Genomic DNA, 21,645 nt, shown 5'->3' with positions numbered 1-21,645 from the left:
TGTGTGGTAGCTAATTGCTCCAATGTCTTTATTTCAGTCTATAACACCATACCAATCGAAGAAATCCATTCTCCATTTAGGACCATCCTCTTAAGAACATTCCTGAATTACCTCCTGCAGTTGGCTTACCACATCCATCACAAAGAATACCAGTAAGTGCCACTTCTGTGTCACCAGAAGGGGACCCAGCAGACCCTCTTTCTAACAGTATCCACAGTTGTTTTCACATATTCCACATGAAGGTCCAGAAACAAGGCTTTTCTGCAGAGTCCAGGCACAGTGCCCCAGGTCCTTGAGAACCCCCGAGTGCTTCCGTTCTGTGACTACCTCTTAGAGCTTTACTCTGCAGTCACGATCAGTTCCACCTTCGTGGATCAAAATACCCTTTATTAATGACCTTTTAAAATTTTTGTTTTAAGGGCTGGAGAGATGGCACAGAGGTTAAGAGCACGGACTACTCTCCCAGAAGTCCTGAGTTCAATTCCCAGAAACCACATGGTGGCTCACAACCATCTGTAATGAGATCTAATGCCCTCTTCTGGTGTGCAGGTGTACATGCAGGCAGAGCACTGTATACATAATAAATAAATAAATCTTTTAAAAAATGTGTTTTAAGGCCTGGGATGTGGTTCAGTTGATAGAGTGCTTGTCTTGCATGCACAGGCTGTGGGTTTTATCCATAGCACCTCCTAGAACAGACACAGCAGCACATGCCTGTAACCCCAGGACTGAGCAGGCGGAGGCAGGAGGATTAAAGTTAAGGTTGGGGCTAGAGAGATGGCTGGAGGGTTGAAAGCTCTTGCTATTCTTCCAGAGGACCTGAGTTCAGTTCCCAGCACCCAGGTTGGGCAGCTCACAATCTCTTTGTATCTCCTGCTCTAGGAGATCCACTTCCATCTTCAATCCTCCAGAGGCACCTGCACATATGCACATGTATGTACACACAGACACATAAGTAAAAATCCTTTAAAAAATAAAAAAAAAAAAGAAGAAGTTGACAGGGGTGGTGGTGCACGCCTGCAATCCCAGCACTCTGGGAGTTATGGGCAAAAGGGTCTCTGAATTTGAGGCCAGCCTGGTCTACATAGTGAGTCCAGGACAGCCAAGGCTACACAGAGAAACCCTGTCTTGGGGGGGGGGGGGAAGAAGAGAGAGAGAAAGAGAGAGCGCTAGGTGTGGTGGTGCACACCTTTAACCCCAGCACCCGGGAAGCAGAGGCAGGCAGATCTCCATGAGTTCCAAGCTAGCATGGTCTACAGAGTGAGTTCCAGGACAACCAAAACTACATGGAAAAACCCTGTCTTGAAAACCCAAAAATAAATAAATAAATAAACAAACAAACAAATATAAAAGAAAGGAAGAAAGCAAGAAGTTAAGGTCATCTTCGTACAATAATTCAAAATCAGCCTGAGCTACATAAAATCTTGTTTTTGTCTGTCTGTCTGTCTGTCTCTCTCCCTCCCCCTCTCTGTGTCTGTGTGTATAAATTTAGAGTATATATAGTGTATATATACAGCATGTATAGTTACATAGTAAGATTTGCAGAAGTGTTGGTGTTGAGTACATTGAGCTCCTATGTATCCTGCACCCAAATTCCCCTAGTGCCAACCTCTCACTAACCTGGTACCATCCTCCAAAGTGAGGACTTTACACTGCCACAGCATCACTGAATTCAAAGCCTTCTCTCAAACACGGTGGGAGGTGAGGAAGCCTGAGGCATGCTAGGCAGGCGGTCTACGACTGAGCTGCATCCCCAGCCAGGAGCTCCATTTGCCCACGCTGCTCCTTGTTCTGTGCGAGGAGCTGCATTTGGCCTCCAAAGTGTCTGAGACAGTTACTCAGCCTACCTTTAATAACCATCTCAAATATATCTATACACATACATATAAAACAATATGTATACCATACACTGTATACACAGTATGTATAGTAAAGCTGTAAAAACATATATAAACAGTATTTTTCATTTCTGCAAAGTATCTCATGGTTTGGGTTTGTACTATGATATTTTCTCACAACTGCACTGAGGTGAGAGATCTGGGGTAAAATGCTAGATGGCAAACCTTTTAAATTTTTTTTTTTTTTCGCGACAGGGTTTCTCTGTGTATCCTTGACTGTCCTGGACTCACTTTGCAGACCAGGCTGACCTCAGACTCATAGCAATCCACCTGCCTCTGCCTCCTGAGTGCTGGGATTAAAGGCGTGCGCCACCACGCCCGGCTTACCTTTTAGATCTTTTATTGTGCATGTTTATGATATGTGTATATTTGTGTAACATATGTGTGTGTGTGTAGGCACGAGTGTGCCACAGCATCATGTGGCAGTCAGAGGGCCATCTCAAGCGCCAGTCTTCATCTTCCACCTTGCTTGACATGGGTCTCTTTGTTGTTTGCTGCTGTGTTCACTCTGCTGGCTGGCCTGCAAGCTTCAGGGGATGCCGCTGTCACTGCCCCCCATCTCTCTGTAGTGCTGTGGAATCTCAGACATGTGCTCTTACGCCAGCTCTGTGTAGCTGCCAGGTCTCCAGGTTAGCATAGCCAAGTGCATTTCCCAGTGCGCCATCCCCAGCTGGAACCGCTCTTTGCCACATGGTATCGGCAGCATCTGACTTCAGTCTGGCTTATTACTAGTGCTCGCAGAGTGAAGTGTGCCACGTAGCCGTTCCTGCTCTAGACTTGGTGTTCCCCTTTCTGTGTTCTGTTTGTTAGGGACCAGGTATCAAGTCTAGCTCACACTTCACAAGGGGGCGTTAGGCTCCACCTCCTAGAATAATTAATTTTGGTGTCATTTTCATCATAGGAACAGAAGCCCATCACTCTTTCTATGTTTTACAAAACTGATGGCTGAGAACATTCATCCACATGCCTGTCAGGTAAAAGGTAAATACAAAAAAAAGCATTATATTTACTATCTTAAAAATAGTTCTATAATATTTTTGCACGTATCATATGTGTGTATATGCATGTTTGCATGTATATGGACATGTCTGTGCATATGTGCACCCACATGCACACATGTAAAGCCGAGGTTAATATCAAGTATCTTTCTCCACCACTCTTCACTTTATTTATGAGGCAGGGTCTCTCACTGATTTGGCTAGTCTAGCTAGCCAGCTTGCTCTGAGGATCCTGTCTGCTCCTAGGATTACAGACAGGTTACTGTTCCCAACCTGGTTTTGGGGTGCTGGAGATTTGAACCCTGGTCCTCATGTTTGCACACAGAGTTTTTGTAATCACTTCTGAATGTTGTGTTCTTAGGTCATTTATTCAGCGAGCAACAGCGGACGCTCTACTCAATGAATTACATTGATAAGTGCTGGGAGATCTACACTGCCTACTGCAGACCAAGGGAAGCCCCGCCCTACGAGCTAACAATGAAGATGAGGTATTTCCTCTGGATGCTGAAAGTAAGCTTAATAACTCTGAGGATAGATACTGCCTTTGTGTTGACAGGCACTTTGATTTTAATTAAAATAAATTAGAGCTGGGCGTGGTGACACATGCCTTTAATCCCAGCACTCGGGAGGCAGAGGCAGGCGGATCACTGTGAGTTTGAGGCCAGCCTGGTCTACAAAGTGAGTCCAGGACAGCCAAGGCTACATGGAGAGACCCTGTCTCGAAAAACAAAACAAAACAAAATTAATACTACATCACTAAGGAGGTGAAGAGCTGGGGTGACCTTTCCTAGCCACCATATGCTCACCAGTCTTCTTCTACAGGAGACAGTCAGTGACAGCAAAAGACCAGGAATCAGGCATGCCTTGTCTCACAGAACACAGGGAATGGAAGCCTGAGCCATGTGACGTCTCCTGTGCGCACGTGGCTGTTGAGAGGAGGAGATAAATAGACTTAAAAAGTGTTTGTATTACATTGTATTTATTATTGACTCAGGGTGTGTGTCTGTGTGTGTGTCTGTCTGTCTGTGTGTGTGTGTCTGCGTGTGTGTCTGTGTGTCTGTGTGTGTGTCTGTGTCTGTGTGTGTGTCTGTATGTGTGTGTCTGTGTGTGTGTCTGTGTGTGTGTCTGTGTGTATGTGTGTGTGTGTCTGTGTGTCTGTCTGCGTGTGTGTCTGTGTGTGCGTGTCTGTGTGTGTGTCTGTGTGTGCGTGTCTGTGTGTGTATGTGTGTGTGTGTTGTCAAGATTGGTGGCAAGTGCATTATGCCCTCAGCCCTGAATATCATTAAGAACGTATCACTGGGCTGGAGAGATGGCTTGGCAGTGTAGGGCACTTCTTGCTTTTGCAGAGGATCTGAGTTTAGTTCTCAGAACCCACATGGCAACTCACAGTTGTCTGTAACTCCAGTTCCAAAGGAGTCTGCTCTTGAGCTCCTCCTTGGGCATCAGGCATGATTATGGTGCACATGCATACATGTAGGCAAAGCACGAATATACATAAGATAAAATAAACATAAAACATTTAAACATATTTTTAGCTGGTTAGGACTGAACTGTACCTTGGCTGTGGATTGCTTACCTAGGGCACACAAGCTCTGTGTTGAGTTTCCAGCACTGCAAAACAAATGGAAATTGTTGTTCAGCAAACAGTTGCTTTAAAATGTTATTAGCTTGGAAGCCAAGCATTGTTTAAATTCCTATAATCCCACCGGGTAGTGGTGGCGCACACCTTTAATCCCAGCACTTGGGAGGCAGAGGCAGGTGGATCGCTGTGAGTTCGAGGCCAGCCTAGTCTACAAAGTGAGTCCAGGACAGCCAAGGCTACACAGAGAAACCCTGTCTTGAAGAAGAAAGAAAGCAACAGCCATGATCAGGTGTTGTTTTATGTTCTGCACAGCCATAGGGGGTTACAGTCTTTCCCATTGTGTCTCCTTCAGTGATGGTGGGATTCAATGGCTCATGTGGCCTCAGCCTCATGCTTTGCTTCCCACAAACCTTTACTTGTGGCCTTAGCAGCCCGCAGTGGTCTCTCCTCAGTAGCTAACTAATATGTCCACTGTTTCACTAGAGACAGTACACTAATAACTTTTTATATCATTTCTCTTACATTAATTTTAACTTTTTTCAACTCATGTATATATGTGTGTGCCTGTGTGTGAGTATGTGCACATGGATGCAGGTGCCCTTGAGGGCCACAGGACATGGGATCCTCTGGAACTGGAGACACAAGTGGCTGTGAGCCACTTCCTATGGATGCCGGCCAGCGAGCCCCAGGGATCCACCCTGCTCCACTTGCCTAGTGCTGGGATCATACGTGTTTACTGCCATACCAGCTTTTTACACAGACAGTAGGATGGGACTCCCATCCTCACCCAGTGATTCTTATGTAAGGAAGGACATTCTGTGGGCCCAGTCTGGCCTCAAACTTGCAATCTTCCTGCCTCAACCTCCTCAGTGCTGGGATTACAACTCCAACATAATCAGCTTGGAGGTACTGACTTCCGGTACATTTTGTTAAGGTATTATGTCGCTGTCGTTGACGTTAGAATATACACCCATGCGTAATCACAGGCATCTGTGTTGGTGCTATCTCGGTACAGGATTTCAGGATGATAAACAAGGAGCTAACTGCAACCAAATTTATGACTGTGATAGCAGAGGATAACCCTTTCGTCTATGATGGGTCTGACAGCAACTTTGAACATGAGGTGTGTAAAATGTTACTACAAATGGTAGCGATCCAGTGTAAACTACATGTTTCTTATGTAGTACTTTATGTATAAAAAAGTGGGATACATATATATATATGTGTGTATATATATATATATATACACAGTTGTCTTTTCAAAAATCAGAAGTGCATATTAGAAAGGGGCTGGGGTGTGTGGCTCAGTTAGTAAAGTGCTTGCTGTAGAAACATGTGAAAAGGCCATGTGTGGCGGTGGCATGCTTATAACACAGTGCTGGGGAGGTGGAGGCAGCAGGGTCCCTGGGCCTTGCTGGAGAGCCAGCCTAGCCGAGCTGGTGAACTCTAAGCTAGTGAGAGACATCATCTCAGAAAGCAATGAAGGGAGACACCCATTGTCCACCTCCGGCCAGCCCACGCCTGCATGCGTCACTGCACACGTGTGTGGCACACAGACAGAAGGAATAATAAGTGAATAAGGAGCCTCCAGTCAGTGCCAGAATAAGTGAGACCGCCCTGTGTTTCTTCTCACTGCAGCTGGTTTTCCTGGAATTCTTTGAGGCTCTTTTATGTTTCTCGCTCTGCTGCACTTTTGACCGGATGACCACCAGATCCTACACAAAGGTCCCATATGGTGACATTACAGCAAACCGATACAGCAGCACCCACACAATACTAAACCAGGTGACAGACAATGTAATAGAGTTTATAAGGCAAGGGATGACTCAAGCAGCGGTCAGGAGACTCTCATCAAAGCTGTCGGGGCCTTTAATTGTACTTCCGGGAGATAATTTAGGCCTGGAGAAGATGTACGTTGTCTTTCCCTGTTGGGAGGGGTGTGTGGCTTTGTGGTTTTGAGTCAGGGGAACTGTATTTCCTAGTCGTGGCCACAGCACAGGGAAGGCCGGTATGCAAAACAGCTGGACAGATGAGAAGACCTGAGGCAAGCTACCATGAGATGCTCTGTCTAGTGCTGGGAGCTGAAAGCCCACCTGAGAGCAAACATACCATGAAAGAACTCACGGGTGTGCATGCAGCACTAAACGAGTTACTCACAGGGTGGACACCTTCAGTCACTGTGAGACCCTCACAGAGCCAGAACCATGATTTATAGGGAAAGGAGACTTTGGATCAAAATGAACCACACCAGATACTTAGTGGGGGTTTCATGTTGTGGACTTGGAGCCACAGGAGCCATTCTAGGGATCCCCTGAGCCTAATAGCTAGGAGAGTCTTATTAATTTATTTTCAGACAGGGTCTCACTCTGTAGGCCAGCTGGCTTTAACTCACAGAGCTCAGCCTGCTCAGCCTCCCCAGTGGCGGGGTTAAAGATGTGTGCCACGGCACCCAGCTTGGAAGAATCTTCGGAGCTTCTCACGTGAGTGTTCTCACTGTTGGTCCAAGAGACAGCTCTCACTACTGAGCCTGTACCTTGGATGCCTATGGGAAACAGGGGCTTCGTGTTCTTTTCAGGCCCTCACTGCCTACACCTCAACCAGCCCTGTCTCCTTCAGTTTTTCCAACACGTCAGAGAGCGGGCTGTGGGGTGCCAGCTGTGTCTAAAGTTCTTCTCCAGGCAAGCGAGCACCCATTGTGCATCTGTCTACAGTCTGCAGGTGGCAGCAGTCGGTTTCATTGTAGTTACAAAGTAACAAAGGAGCCAGGTGTGGTGGCGCAGGCCTTTAATCCCAGCACTGGGGGAGGCAGAGGCAGGTGGATAGCTGAGAGTTAAAGACCAGCCTGGTCTACAAAGTGAGTCCAGGACAGCCAGGCTACACAGAGAGACCCTGTCTTGGGGTGGGGGTAGGGGGGCAGGAAACCAACCCAAAAAAAAACACAGTAATGAAAGCAAATTAACCTTGTTTTAAAGACAGAAGTGTAGCTTATAATCCTGGAAGCTTTAGCACTAGAATCTAATTATGTCCTCCTTGCTGCAGGATGCCACTTGGTGCCTTTATCTAACTTAACCATTTCCCAAAGCCCATATCTAAACACTGTAGTCAAATTAACAACTTACAAATGAATCTTGCGGGACACCTAAACCACAGCAGATGTCATTCTCATCACTTGGCAACATGGCGGGTGTGAATACGCCAGATTGGGGATGCCCACCCACACCATCTGTCCACCTTCACACTCAGTTTTCAGTGCATCACTCCCTGTAGTTTCTGTGTTGTCTGTAGAGCTCAGGGGTTAGTTCCCTCCCCACTTCCTGGAAACTGGAAATTCACGTGTCCCAATGTCACCACTGTTTCTTCCTGCGATGAAACTGGCTCTCAGAGATGGTCACCTTAACACACAGGAAAGCACAGCCCTTCCCTTCCTTTCACTACATTAACGGGGGAGGGGGGGGGGGAGGGACGACAAGGTGGAGTGATTTTTCTCCAGAAGTCAACTGACTTCTCCAACCCTTGCACCTGTCAGCTGAGTGCCCATGCGCATGTGAAAAACAGCAGGAAGCCAGAGGGAAGTAGGGTAGCAATCACAAAGGCTTTGAAGGGTATACTCCTTGTGCTGGAGTGGAGAAGCCATATCGAAAGGGAGGAAGGCTACTAGATCAGAAATGCCCGCAGAGGCCCATGTATTAAAAAGGCTCAGTCACCAGTCTGGAAACAAAACCCATCTACCTGGAATGCAACACTCTGGAAAAACAACCTTTCAAAACTGAAGGGGCTAGAGAGATGGCTCCGCAGCCGCCGAGAGCACTCACTGTTCTTTTAGAGGGCCTGAGGCAGGCGGGTCTCCATGAATTTGAGGCCAGCTTGCTCCAGTCCAGCAGAGGCTACATAGTGAGACTTTGTCTCAAAAAGAAAATAAAAGAAAGAAGAAAGAAAGAAACCACTAGCAAATTGTGTGGAAGATGAGACTCTGGTATCTGGAGTTACCACATTATTGGATTCAAATTTTGTTTTAAACAACAACAAAAATAATGGGCAACCAGGCACAGTGATGCACGCCTGTAATCCCAGCGCTGGGGAGGCAGAGGCAGGCAGATCTCTGTGAGTTTGAGGCCAGGCTGGTCTATAAAGCAAGTCTGGGACAGCCCGGCCTACACAGAGAAACCTTGTCTCAAAAAATCAAACCAAACCAAACCAAAGCAAAACATAAATCATAGGGCATAAAAAGAAAAGTATGTCACATTGAAAGGATGTTTTTTAAAGAGATGAGGTGGCAAACTCAAGACATGGGATTTAAAATGGTTATTTTAAGAATACCTTAGAGTGTTAAAGGAAGGTACAGAGAAGGAAGTTGGGGCAACAAGGTGGTTCAGTGGCTGCGGGTGTTTGCCACTACATCTCACAGCCTGAGTCTGAACCTACATGCTGGGACGGGAGAACCAACTCCCACAAGTTGTCCTCTGACCTGTGTCCCTGCTCACCAAAGTAAACAAACAAAATAAAAAAGAGAATAGTGACATATTTACAAAGTGGAAATATCAATAAAGATGTAGAAATACTTTTATAAAAAGAAATTCTAGAGATAAAAACATATAAGAACTTATATGGGGAAACTCACAAGTAGAATTTAGAGGCAGATCTAAGTGAGTTGAAAACAGATGTTGGAAACAGACAACTGAAATTATTGAGTCTGAGGAAGAGAGATAAGGAAGAGTAAAAAGTGAACAGACATCATCAAATGGACAAATATGCATACTCTTTTTTTTTTTTTTTTTTTTTTTTTTTTTGGTTTTTCGAGACAGGGTCTCTCTGTGTAGCCTTGGCCATCCTGGACTCACTTTGTAGACCAGGCTGGCCTCGAACTCACAGCGATCCGCCTGCCTCTGCCTCCCGAGTGCTGGGATTAAAGGTGTGCGCCACCACGCCCAGCTATGTGCATACTCTTAAAAGAGTAACAGGGACAGAGATGATTTGAAAAGCTTGTGACTGAAGACATCCCATATTTAATGAAAACGTTAAATATGAGTATCAGCGAGCTCCAAGCAGGATGACCCTAAGAGAATCATCCTGATTCATCGTAGTCACACTACTGAAAGACAAAGCCTCCATAATATCAAGAGCTGACCTGTCACATTCACAGGAACTGTAGTAGGATTAGTAAATTATTTATTTGTTTATTTATTATTGTATATGAGCACTTTATGTGCAGAAGAAGGCATCAGATCATATTATAGATGGTTGTGAGCCACCATGTGATTGCTAGGAATTGAACTCAGAACCTCTGGAGGAGCAGGCGGTGCTCTAAACCACTAAGCCATCTCTCCAGCCCAGGATTAGTAAATTTAATTCCAGAAACGTTGGAATCCAGAAGATGATGGGAAATAATCTCTGTTCAAAAATACTGTAAGAAGTAACTCTTAAGCAAAAATTCCACATTCAAACCAGCAAGATGGCTGTACTGGTAAAGGCTCTTGCTACCAAGCTCACAGCCTGAGTTCAATCCCTGGAACCCACATGGCGGGTGATAAAGTAGTCAGCTATGTAAAGGGAGCAAATCCTATTGGCTATTCATGTCATGGTGGAACTTTAAAGTGCATGCAGAAACTGATAGAAAAACAAAACAAAACAAACAGGCAACCCTGAGCTGGGGATGTTGCCAGAGGGCACACTGCTTGCTCAGCATGCCTGAAGCCCCGGGCTCCCTCCCCAGCACTCTATATGTGAGGCATGGCAGTGCATGACTGTAATCCCAGCACTGAGGAGGCAGAGGCAGGAGGACCAGGAGTTCAGGCTCCTTCTCTGCCATGTGCTACATGAGATTCTGCATCGAGGGGAAGTGAATGCCTAATATATGATCACATCTACATAAAATTATAAAGTGCAAAGTGCTGTGGTAGAAAGCAGATCGGTTGCCGGGCGTGGTGGCGCACGCCTTTAATCCCAGCACTCCGGAGGCAGAGGCAGGCGGATCGCTGTGAGTTCTAGGCCAGCCTGGTCTACAAAGTGAGTCCAGGATGGCCAAGGCTACACAGAGAAACCCTGTCTCGAAAAACCAAAAAAAAAAAAAAAAGAAAGCAGATCGGTTGCTGCCTGGGAATGGGGAGGGGCAGACTGCTGAGTGAGGTCACGGGAGCTGGCTGTGACGAGCGTGTTCACTGTCCTGTCTGAGGTGACAGTTCCTGGGTGTGGATACACGCTCATACCCAGCTTGCCGTACACTAGTGACAGCTCATTAAAAGGCTGCATGTGCATGCGTGCACTCGTGTACACGTACTCATGGGAACCCTGAGCTCACATGCCTCTCCTCCCTCAGAGCGTCCACAGGAGCCCAAGTGCAATCACAAGCCGTGACTCTGATGTTCACTTCAGCAGCAACAAATCATCGTCAGACAAACTAGGAGTCTTGCCTGAGGGGAAAATCAGGCAGTCAGAGGTCAGTGTCTTACAGCTCCCCATGTCCTGAGCACGCGGTTATAGCACCAGCCGCCACCCAGCAGCTGTTATGTGAGCAACACTTTCCTGTTTCTCGAGGCCAGCCCTACACAGTAATTCTCTCTCCCGCTGACTGGTAGGTTGGTACTGAGTAGAAAGCGGAGCCAGAGAATAACAGCAGCCCTCATTATCAGGGCTCTGCCAGGTGCCCAACACTTTCCAGGGGTTGACTCAAAGCTCCAGATGAACTGCAGGTCTCATCACCTCTAGGAGCAAAAAGGTTACATCCTCTATCACCCCTCTCTCCCTCTGTCTCTTACCTCTCTTCTCTCTTCTTCTGTCTCTGTCTCTTTCTGGGGTACCCCTCCCCCCTTTCCTTCTCTCCCCCATGCTCATTTAATAAACTTCTCAATCAAAAAAACAAAACAACAACAACAAACCCCAAAGTTACATTTTGGCCTGTGTTCACATATCCAGCAAGTGGTGGGGCTAAGGGCTTGTGCCTGGGCAGTTTGATTCTAGAGTCTGTACTTGACTTTGTGAGCTAGGCCCCTTCAGACTCCAAGGGTATATAAAGGGTGTGGCTAATTCAGAGATGGGGCAGGAAGCCAGGGAGTAGAGCTTCTTTTAGCAGCCTCTGACTTCCCTGTGGACAAACCAGTTGGGAAACTCTCGGAAGCATCATGGTCAGCATTTTAATTTTATATTTAATAAATAAGAGAATGATAAGAAGATAACAAGGTACCAGATGCTGATATTATGTTATAGAGGAGTTTATTAAATGAGGATGGGAGGAGGAGAGGGGGGACGGGTACAGGAAAGAGAGAGGGAAAATAGAGATAGAGCGAGCAGAGGATAATAGCCACCAGGAGGGTCTGTCCTTTTATATGGCCCGGGCAGGGTCCCGCCCCCGTGGCAAGTAGGTCATGACATCACAGGTAGGCAGACTGAAGCAGAATTCTAAAAAAAGAGATGTCAGTGAGTGAGACTGAGGGTTGGGAGCAGGGCTCAGGATGGGGCGCTTTGGAGTGAAAGAGTAAGCAAAGGTGAGTCCGGGAGGTTTGGCTTGAGTGACTAGAAGAAGAAGGAGTTGCAATTTAGTACAGTGTTGGAGGTCAGAATCTTCAGGGCCTCACCACAGCCTGGGATATAGTATTGAGTTGGAGGCCAGCCTTGGCTACCATGGAGAGAGCAAAGAAATGAAATCAAGACGCTACAGGGCATGTGGTGCATATTTGTAAGCCTAGCACTCTGCAAACCACAGCAAGAGAGCTGCAAGTCTAGGCTTAGGGGACATGATCCCTATACACAACAAAAGTGGAAGAGGAAAAGCCCCCTGCATAGTTATAACACAGAAGACTGGTGTTAGTTTATTTATTTTTTTAGATGAATATGCTAATTACTCTGATTTATTTTTTAATGTATTATATATTATATATTTCTTTGTTTTAATTGAAAAATAAAATCATTCATATTACATCTCAATTGCTATCCCATCCCGTGCCTCCTCCCATTTCTCCCTCCCTCCCGCTTTTACCCCATTCCCCTTCCCTATGACTGATGGGGACCTCCTCCCCTTGAATATGATGCTAGGGTACCAAGAAGAATCTTGGTAGTCTGCTATCCTTCCTCCAAGTGCCATCGGGCCTCCTCATCAAGGGGACATGGCCAAATATGGGGCACCAGAGTTCGTGTGAAAGTCAGTCCCCAATTGGTGTTAGTTTATAATGCAGCTGAATAACATTTTCTTTGTGTGTGTGTGTTTTTTTTTTAAAGACCAAGCTCAAAAATTCCATGAGTGAGGACAAAGTCTCCAAAATGAATCTCAAGCCTCAAGGAAGAGGACTGGTGTTCATGTCTCTACATGGTGAGGGCTCCACCCAGAGAACCTGCCCCTTCACAACCCCTTGCTCCTAAGTTACACACACCCGGAACTTCACAGCATCCTTTGGCTTCTGGGGGGCAGGAAGCCACACTCAGGGTTGAACCGTGAGCTTCACATGACCTGGACTAGGACTCTTACCTCCAAGCTACAGGCCCAGCCCTGCAGTTCTGGTCCAGCTGTTTTCCCACCTCCTTGGGCCTGAGAAGCTCCCTCTCAGCTGCACTGCAGGCCGTACCCACGGCAGTCAGCTTTTCTCTCTAGCCAGTCTCATCCTATTCCCTCTCTGAGACTGAGTCTAACTGTGCAGCCCAGGCTGGACTGGAACTCACTCTATAGACCAAGCTGGCCTCAGACTCACAGAGATCCACCTGCTTCTGCCTCCTGAGTGGATTAAGGGTGTGCACCATTATGCATCCCTGCTCCCTTTTGTTTGTTTGTTTGTTTGCCTTCCTGCTTGAGCTGTCTCTGTCTCTGTCTCTGTCTGTCTGTCTGCCTCTCTCTCTCTCTCTCTCTCTCTCTCTCTCTCTCCTCTCTCTCTCTCTCTCTCTCTCTCTCTCTCTCTCTCTCTCTCTCTCTCTCTCTCTCTCCTTTCTTGAGTTTCATGTATCCCAGGCCAGCCTTTAACTTGATAGGTAGCTAAGATGACCATGAACTCCTGACCCTCCCTGCCTCCATCTCTCAAGTGCTAGAAGAATAGGCATACGCCATTTGCCTGCTTTATGTGGCAAAGGGGATCCACCCAGGCAAGCACTCTCCTGACTGCGCCACACCCCAGGGCCCTCTCTTTCATTTCGATCTTCAAGTTAAAACAACAAATACTTCTATTTGGTACCTCAGAGTGCTACAGATATCACCATCCTCTTTTTTCCAGGGAAAAAAGGATTCTCTCTCCTCACCTACCTGTCTTCCTGAGCTTCCAGCCTCCTCCTCCTCTCCTCTTCCTCCTCCTCCTCCCCTGCCTCCTCCACTAGGTTCTGCGCTACTGTGTTAGCCCAGTACTGGGGCTTTTCTTCCACTGTGTTACTGACCCACTTTCCCAGCAGTGTGCACCGATGTGTCCCCTACTACATGCCACAGGTGTGCTGTTTTGTCCAGTAAATGTTCCCCTCGAAAGCCCACAGCTGTCTCTGCATTTACTGACAAAAGCCTGCAGTGTCTCCTCCCTGCTCTCCCTTAGCTCATGTTGCCCAGCTGCTGCTGGTCCTAGTGGGTGGCTGCTGTGTTTGCCTCCATCAGTCCTGTCCTCTCAGTGTTCAGGAGGGAGCAGCCTCCGGGAATGTGCCCCCTCCCCCAGGCTTCACACCCTCCCTGTTTCCTTGGCCTTTAGGGTGATTCAAAGAGGTCAGCAAATGTTCCTCCTGCGGTGGCCATCTTCCTCTCCCCGTACAGTAGTGAAAACCTTCCCCAGATCGAGACCTGCAGTCCCCATAACAGAGAGAGCTATAAAGAGATACCCAACTCATGGCTTTTTTTTTTTTTCTCTTTTGGTTTTTCGAGACAGGGTTTCTCTGTGTAGCCTTGGCTGTCCTGGACTCACTTCGTAGACCAGGCTGGCCTTGAACTGGCAGAGATCCGTCTGCCTCTGCCTCCCCAGTGCTGGGATTACAGGCGTGGACCACTATGCCAGGCTTGATGAAGACATTCTTATTAAAGGGTCAGGGGAGCTGCAGAGATGGCTCTTTGGTTAAAAGCACACATTTCAAGGTTGGAGACATGGCTCAGTGGGGAAGAGCACCTGTTGCTCTTACAAAGGATCCAGGTTTGAATCCCAGAATCCACTAGCTCACAATCATCTGTAACTCCAGTTCCAAGGAACCCAGTGCCCTCTTCTGACCTCTGCAGACAACAAACACTCATGTAGCATAACATACGTATATCCAGACAAATCACTCACACGTAAAATCAAATGAACCAATATAATAAAAAATTAAATCTTTATAAAATGTAAAGAACACGTGTTTCTCTGCCATTGGACTAGAGCTGAATTCCGATTACAGCTGCCTGTAGCCCTACCTCCAGTGGCTTTAGCTCTCTTCTGTACTCATGGCACCTGCACTCACGCCTCTCCCTTGTATATACACAGTTTTAAAAACAAAAGGTTGGCATAGCGGTGCATAGCATTAATCCCCCAGCACTTGGGTGCCAGGTTCAGGTGGATCCCTGTGAGTTCGAGGCCAGCTAGAGCTACACAGTGAGACCCTGTCTCAAACAAAACAAAATAATAACAACAAAACATTTGTGCTTTTCAAGAAAAAGAGTCTTGTGGGAGATGGCTGAAGGGCAGGGCTAACAATCAGCCCGGGCCACTGTGCACTTGCTCCTCTCCCAGCTGCATTTTGCAGTTTCCTCACATGCTGTAGAGCCCCAGCGTCACCGCAGCTCACAGAAGACAGCACACACACCGTGCTGACATTTACTCTAATCGCTCCATTGCAGATAAATATGAAAAATCCAAAGATGAACAGAAAGAGAAACTCAACGTATGGGTGAACAACCTCTACGTCTTCTTTGTGAATGTGCTCTTCAGCGCCTACAAACACGAGGAGATGCTCAAGGAGAAAATGAAGGAAATCCGGCTCCAGGAAGCAGTGCTGGCTCAGCAGAGGCAGCTAGAGGATGAAGAACTAGAAGCCAGGTAGGGCAAGGTCTCCACCTTCTCCATGCTGTGTGCTCAGCTTTCTTTCCTGTCTGCAGGAGCTACCCAAAGCAGAAGGGCCACAGGCTACAGTGAAGGACACGATGATGTCCTAAGACCACAGGCTACAGTGAAGGACACGGTGATGTCCTAGGACCACAGGCTACAGTGAAGGACACGGTGATGGACCACAGGCTACAGTGAAGGACACGGTGATGTCCTAGGACCACAGGCTACAGTGAAGGACACGGTGATGTCCTAGGGCCACAGGCTACAGTGAAGGACACGGTGATGTCCTAGGACCACAGGCTACAGTGAAGGACACGATGATGTCCTAGGACCACAGGCTACAGTGAAGGACACGGTGATGTCCTAAGACCACAGGCTACAGTGAAGGACACGGTGATGTCCTAGGGCCACAGGCTACAGTGAAGACACGGACACGGTGATGTCCTAGGACCACAGGCTACAGTGAAGGACACGGTGATGTCCTAGGACCACAGGCTACAGTGAAGGACACGGTGATGTCCTAGGACCACAGGCTACAGTGAAGGACACGGTGATGTCCTAGGACCACAGGCTACAGTGAAGGACACGGTGATGTCCTAAGACCACAGGCTACAGTGAAGGACACGGTGATGTCCTAGGACCACAGGCTACAGTGAAGGACACGGTGATGTCCTAAGACCACAGGCTACAGTGAAGGACACGGTGATGTCCTAGGACCACAGGCTACAGTGAAGGACACAGTGATGTCCTAGGACCACAGGCTACAGTGAAGGACACGGTGATGTCCTAGGGCCACAGGCTACAGTGAAGGACACGGTGATGTCCTAGGACCACAGGCTACAGTGAAGGACACGATGATGTCCTAGGACCACAGGCTACAGTGAAGGACACGGTGATGTCCTAAGACCACAGGCTACAGTGAAGGACACGGTGATGTCCTAGGGCCACAGGCTACAGTGAAGGACACGGTGATGTCCTAGGACCACAGGCTACAGTGAAGACACGGACACGGTGATGTCCTAGGACCACAGGCTACAGTGAAGGACACGGTGATGTCCTAGGACCACAGGCTACAGTGAAGGACACGGTGATGTCCTAGGACCACAGGCTACAGTGAAGGACACGGTGATGTCTTAGGACCACAGGCTACAGTGAAGGACACGATGATGTCCTAGGACCACAGGCTACAGTGAAGGACACGGTGATGTCCTAGGACCACAGGCTACAGTGAAGGACACGGTGATGTCCTAGGACCACAGGCTACAGTGAAGGACACGGTGATGTCCTAAGACCACAGGCTACAGTGAAGGACACGGTGATGTCCTAGGACCACAGGCTACAGTGAAGGACACGGTGATGTCCTAGGACCACAGGCTACAGTGAAGGACACGGTGATATCCTAGGACCACAGGCTACAGTGAAGGACACGATGATGTCCTAGGACCACAGGCTACAGTGAAGGACACGGTGATGTCCTAGGGCCACAGGCTACAGTGAAGGACACGGTGATGTCCTAGGACCAACAGGCTACAGTGAAGGACACGGTGATGTCCTAGGGCCACAGGCTACAGTGAAGGACACGGTGATGTCCTAGGACCACAGGCTACAGTGAAGGACACGGTGATGTCCTAGGACCACAGGCTACAGTGAAGGACACGGTGATGTCCTAGGACCACAGGCTACAGTGAAGGACACGGTGATGTCCTAGGGCCACAGGCTACAGTGAAGGACACGGTGATGTCCTAGGACCACAGGCTACAGTGAAGGACACGGTGATGTCCTAGGACCACAGGCTACAGTGAAGGACACGATGATGTCCTAGGGCCACAGGCTACAGTGAAGGACACGGTGATGTCCTAGGACCACAGGCTACAGTGAAGGACACGGTGATGTCCTAGGACCACAGGCTACAGTGAAGGACACGGTGATGTCCTAGGACCACAGGCTACAGTGAAGGACACGGTGATGTCCTAGGACCACAGGCTACAGTGAAGGACACGGTGATGTCCTAGGACCACAGGCTACAGTGAAGGACACGATGATGTCCTAGGACCACAGGCTACAGTGAAGGACACGGTGATGTCCTAGGACCACAGGCTACAGTGAAGGACACGGTGATGTCCTAGGACCACAGGCTACAGGGAGGACACGGTGATGTCTAGGACCACAGGCTTACAGTGAAGGACACGGTGATGTCCTAGGACCACAGGCTTACAGTGGAAGGACACGGTGATGTCCTAGGACCACAGGCTACAGTGAAGGACAAACGTGATGTCCTAGGACCACAGGCTACAGTGAAGGACACGGTGATGTCCTAGGACCACAGGCTACAGTGAAGACACGGTGATGTCCTAGGACCCAGGCTACAGTGAAGGACAACGGTGATGTCCTAGGGCCCACAGGCTACAGTGAAGGACACGGTGATGTCCTAGGACCACATGGCTACAGTGAAGGACACGGTGATGTCCTAGGACCACAGGCTACAGTGAAGGACACGGTGATGTCCTAGGACCACAGGCTACAGTGAAGGACACGATGATGTCCTAGGACCACAGGCTACAGTGAAGACACGGTGATGTCCTAGGACCACAGGCTACAGTGAAGGACACGGTGATGTCCTAGGACCACAGGCTACAGTGAAGGACACGGTGATGTCCTAGGACCACAGGCTACAGTGAAGGACACACTGTCCTAGTCTCTGAAGGCACAAAGAGAAAGTGGCTGGAGATGGAGCTCAGTGGTAGATGCTTGTATACCATGTGTGAAACTTGGGCTTGGGCCCTAACATGGGAAAAAGGTTCAACACACAGAGAGATGTACACATAGACACAGACACAGGAGTGCATGCAGATAGAACACTCGTATACATAAAAAATAGCCTCTAATTATTTCAGTGGTTATATTTAATCCACTACCATATCAATAAAAGACACAAACACCTGATAGGTGTTTTTGTTGTTGTTTTTGGTTTTTCAAGAGAGGGTTTCTCTGTGTAGCCCTGGCTAGCTGGCCTCAAACATCTGATACATTTTTTTTTTATCTGATACATTTTTAATAAGCCATTTCACCTGAGGCTGGGCAGATGTTAACCTCCTAATCTATCTCGTTATCTCCCAGTCCCACATCCCATGCTATTTGCTCTAATCATTTCTATCTGGGCTATTTCCCGCCCAAAATCATATAAATCCATGGCTCTCCAGCCATTCTGGGCCTCAGAGGAGGCTCCTTTGGGTCACGGGGCCATGTGTGCCTCTCCATAACCCACCCATGGTGGTCTCACTTCCTTTCCTCCTCTTCCTCTCTCTCTCTCTCTCCCTCCCCCCCCTCTCTCCCTCTCTCTCCCTCTCTCCCTGTCTGTCTCTCCTGACTCCAACCCCATGAATTTTAGCTCCACCTACCTCACTTCTGCCCTTCCCAGGTGTGTAGTAGGTCTTCCATTTAGTCAATCAGGGATAATTTTGGAGGCAAGGTTACACACATTACTTGGAGTATGTGGTAGTCTGCTTGTAGAAGACAGTAAGCAGACCTCAGGGAGCAAAATAATTAACAATTAATACAAAGCACCAGACCATGTGGTAACAATTTTTGCCTGTTTTTTTTTTTTTTTTTTTTTGACACAGGGGTTTCTCTGTGTAGCCTTGGCTGTCCTGGACTTACTCTGTAGACCAGGCTGGCCTCAAACTCACAGAGATCCACCTGCCTCTGCCTCCCAAGTGCTGGGATTAAAGGTGTGCGCCACCACACACTTTTTTTTGAAAAATAAAAATAAGTATTTAAAACTGGTTTCGGATTTCTACGGGGGAAAACAGCTAATTTCTCACTGTGCTCCCCAGGCTGAGCATCCTCCGGGAAGAAGAGGCCAAGAGACAAGACTTTGATGTTGACATCACTGTGCTCAAGGAGCCGCTGGAGGCTCCATCCTCACTGCTGCTCACACCCAGCCCTCCTAAAGAGGATGTGGTCTCCACCCAGAGTAGCAAGGCCAGCCCTGGCAAGAAGAAGAAGAAGTGAAGGTACTGGGTGTCATGGTTGAGCTGCAAGGACAAGCAGACATGAAAGCTGTGACCAATGTCCCATACAATAAAGTGTTTGCAGTTAGCTTCTGACCTGAGTCTCTGAGATGTTCTATCTTGGCCCACGTAGTAAGTTTCTTGTATGGCTGCATTTGCAAAAACCACACTGAATGAGCATGCAGACATGCACATGTTAGTAAATGTGTATTAATATATTTTTTGTAAACCAAATTAAGCTGGGCATAGTGGCACATCCCAGCACTCAAGAGACACAGGCAAGAGACTACTGCAAATTCAAGGCCAGCCAGACCGACATAGTGAGACCCTGTCTCAAAAAACAAAAATAGGGGTTAGAGAGATAGCTTCGTGCTTAAGAGCATCTGCTGCTTTGACAGAGGATCTAAGTTTGGTTCTCAGCATTCACACTGGGGCAGCTTAGAATAGACTGTAACTATAGCTCCAAAAGATTTGGCACCATCTTCTGGACTTTGTGGATACTAGTAACATGTACACACACAAGATAATCGCTAAATAAAAATCTAGGTGGAGAGTGATAGAGGAAGACATCCAAGAGCTACTTGGATATCCACGTGAGCATGCATAGGTATGCACGCCCATACACATGTAGAAACATGCAAACACGCCTCACTCATGTGCACAGGCACACACACACACACACACACACACACACACACACACAAATAGAGAAGAATATAGAAAGACAGTGTTGACCTCTGGTCTTCACACTCATACACACATGCATGCCTGCACACCTGCACACACATCTACATAAACACATACACATGAGCATAACACACACACAGAGTAAGTATTACACATTTGAATCTACATATTAGCCTTGCAAAACTGGCAGTTATCATATTGACCAGAGAAACAAAAAACCTGAAATTAGCAAAATAAGGAAACAACTAAAAGTTTGCGTTAATACAGACTCTGGAGCCAGAATGCAACAAAGAATAAATGCTGACTGCAACAAACACATGCGATCCCGCTGACAACCATCATCTAATTGAGACTTTTTAAAGAACAAACACAGAGAAAAGTCCACTGTGGCGGGGGTGGGATGGTGGGGTTCTAAACACCAGGTTTTTTTTTTTCCGAGACAGGATTTCTCTGTGTAGTCTTGGCTGTCCTGAACTCTCTCTGTAGACCAGGCTGGCCTTGAACTCACAGCGATGTTCCTGCCTTTGCCTCACGAGTGCTGGGATTAAAGGCGTGCACCACCACCGCCTGCCTAAGACCGCAGTCTTATGGTATGCACAGGCAGAAAAAATCATAAGGGAAACCATGAGTTATTTAGAACCAAGAAACAAGGAAAACAATACAAATTGGTGAAGCTGTTTCCTCAAGCAATAGGTCTATGGAGGTTATGACAGAACAGAAGGCAGAGGACTGGACTGCTTTGGGGACTGGGGAAATAAGTGTGCTTTTCCGACCACTTAGCTAATTTTCTCACAGGCCCTGGGCTGTCACCTCATCTGTGAAGGGACACAGGGTGTTGTGGCTCTTGGGGGGCTCAGGACAAAGAGGAACAATGTCTGGTTAGACCACCCCAGAATGATTTCATTGGCTTCAGACATGATCTGCATAATGGAAATACTCAAAGTGAGTCAAATCTAGCAAATCTCAGTGCTTTGGTGTCCTATGGACAGGTAGGCCCCAACACTGAGCATCCCAAGCTGTCAGAATACTGTTAGTTTTTGGTTTTGTTTTTCAAGACAAGGTTTCTCTGTGAAGTCATGGCTGTCCTAGAATCTCTTTGTAGACCAGGCTGGCCTCAAACTCGAACTCACAGCGATCCGCCTGCCTCTGTCTCCCAGGTGCTAGGATTAAAGGCGTGTACCACCATGCCTGGCCGAGTTTTTAAGACTTTTATTTTTAAGTTGTGTGTGTGTGTGCATGCGTGTATATGTGAGTACACATACCCAAGGAGACCAAAAGAGGGCGTCAGGGCCCCTAGAGCAGGGCTCTCAACCTATGGGTTGTGACTCCTTTGTGGGTAGACTGACCCTTTCACAGGGGCCATATATCAGATATTTACATTATGATCCATAACAGCAGCAAAGTTATAGTTATGAAATAGCAACAACAATAATTTTAGCTGGCAGCCAGGCATGGTAGCACACACCTTTAATCTCAGCACTCAGGAGGCAGAAGCTGGCAGATCTCTGT

The 21,645-nt window shown here is 47.6% G+C and overlaps 1 protein-coding gene across 1 annotated transcript in view; it reads left to right on the top strand.

Moving 5' to 3' along the window:
- Nucleotides 1-19,540, top strand: part of LOC127203328 (radial spoke head 10 homolog B) — a 42,193-nt gene extending 22,653 nt beyond the window's left edge. Inside the window, exons 12-20 of the mRNA XM_051162110.1 lie at nucleotides 38-152; nucleotides 2,800-2,879; nucleotides 3,258-3,406; nucleotides 5,494-5,601; nucleotides 6,117-6,263; nucleotides 10,792-10,911; nucleotides 12,687-12,777; nucleotides 15,232-15,430; nucleotides 19,273-19,540. Coding sequence (XP_051018067.1) covers nucleotides 38-152; nucleotides 2,800-2,879; nucleotides 3,258-3,406; nucleotides 5,494-5,601; nucleotides 6,117-6,263; nucleotides 10,792-10,911; nucleotides 12,687-12,777; nucleotides 15,232-15,430; nucleotides 19,273-19,450 — 1,187 coding nt within the window. The 3' untranslated portion in view covers nucleotides 19,451-19,540. The remainder of the gene's footprint in view (nucleotides 1-37; nucleotides 153-2,799; nucleotides 2,880-3,257; nucleotides 3,407-5,493; nucleotides 5,602-6,116; nucleotides 6,264-10,791; nucleotides 10,912-12,686; nucleotides 12,778-15,231; nucleotides 15,431-19,272) is intronic.
- The last annotated feature ends 2,105 nt before the right edge of the window (nucleotides 19,541-21,645 follow it).

Source organism: Acomys russatus, chromosome 19, assembly GCF_903995435.1.
Source record: "Acomys russatus chromosome 19, mAcoRus1.1, whole genome shotgun sequence".
Lineage (NCBI taxonomy): Eukaryota > Metazoa > Chordata > Mammalia > Rodentia > Muridae > Acomys > Acomys russatus.
The sequence above is the reverse complement of the archived record's forward strand: the minus strand, read 5'-3'. Positions and strand labels throughout refer to the sequence as shown.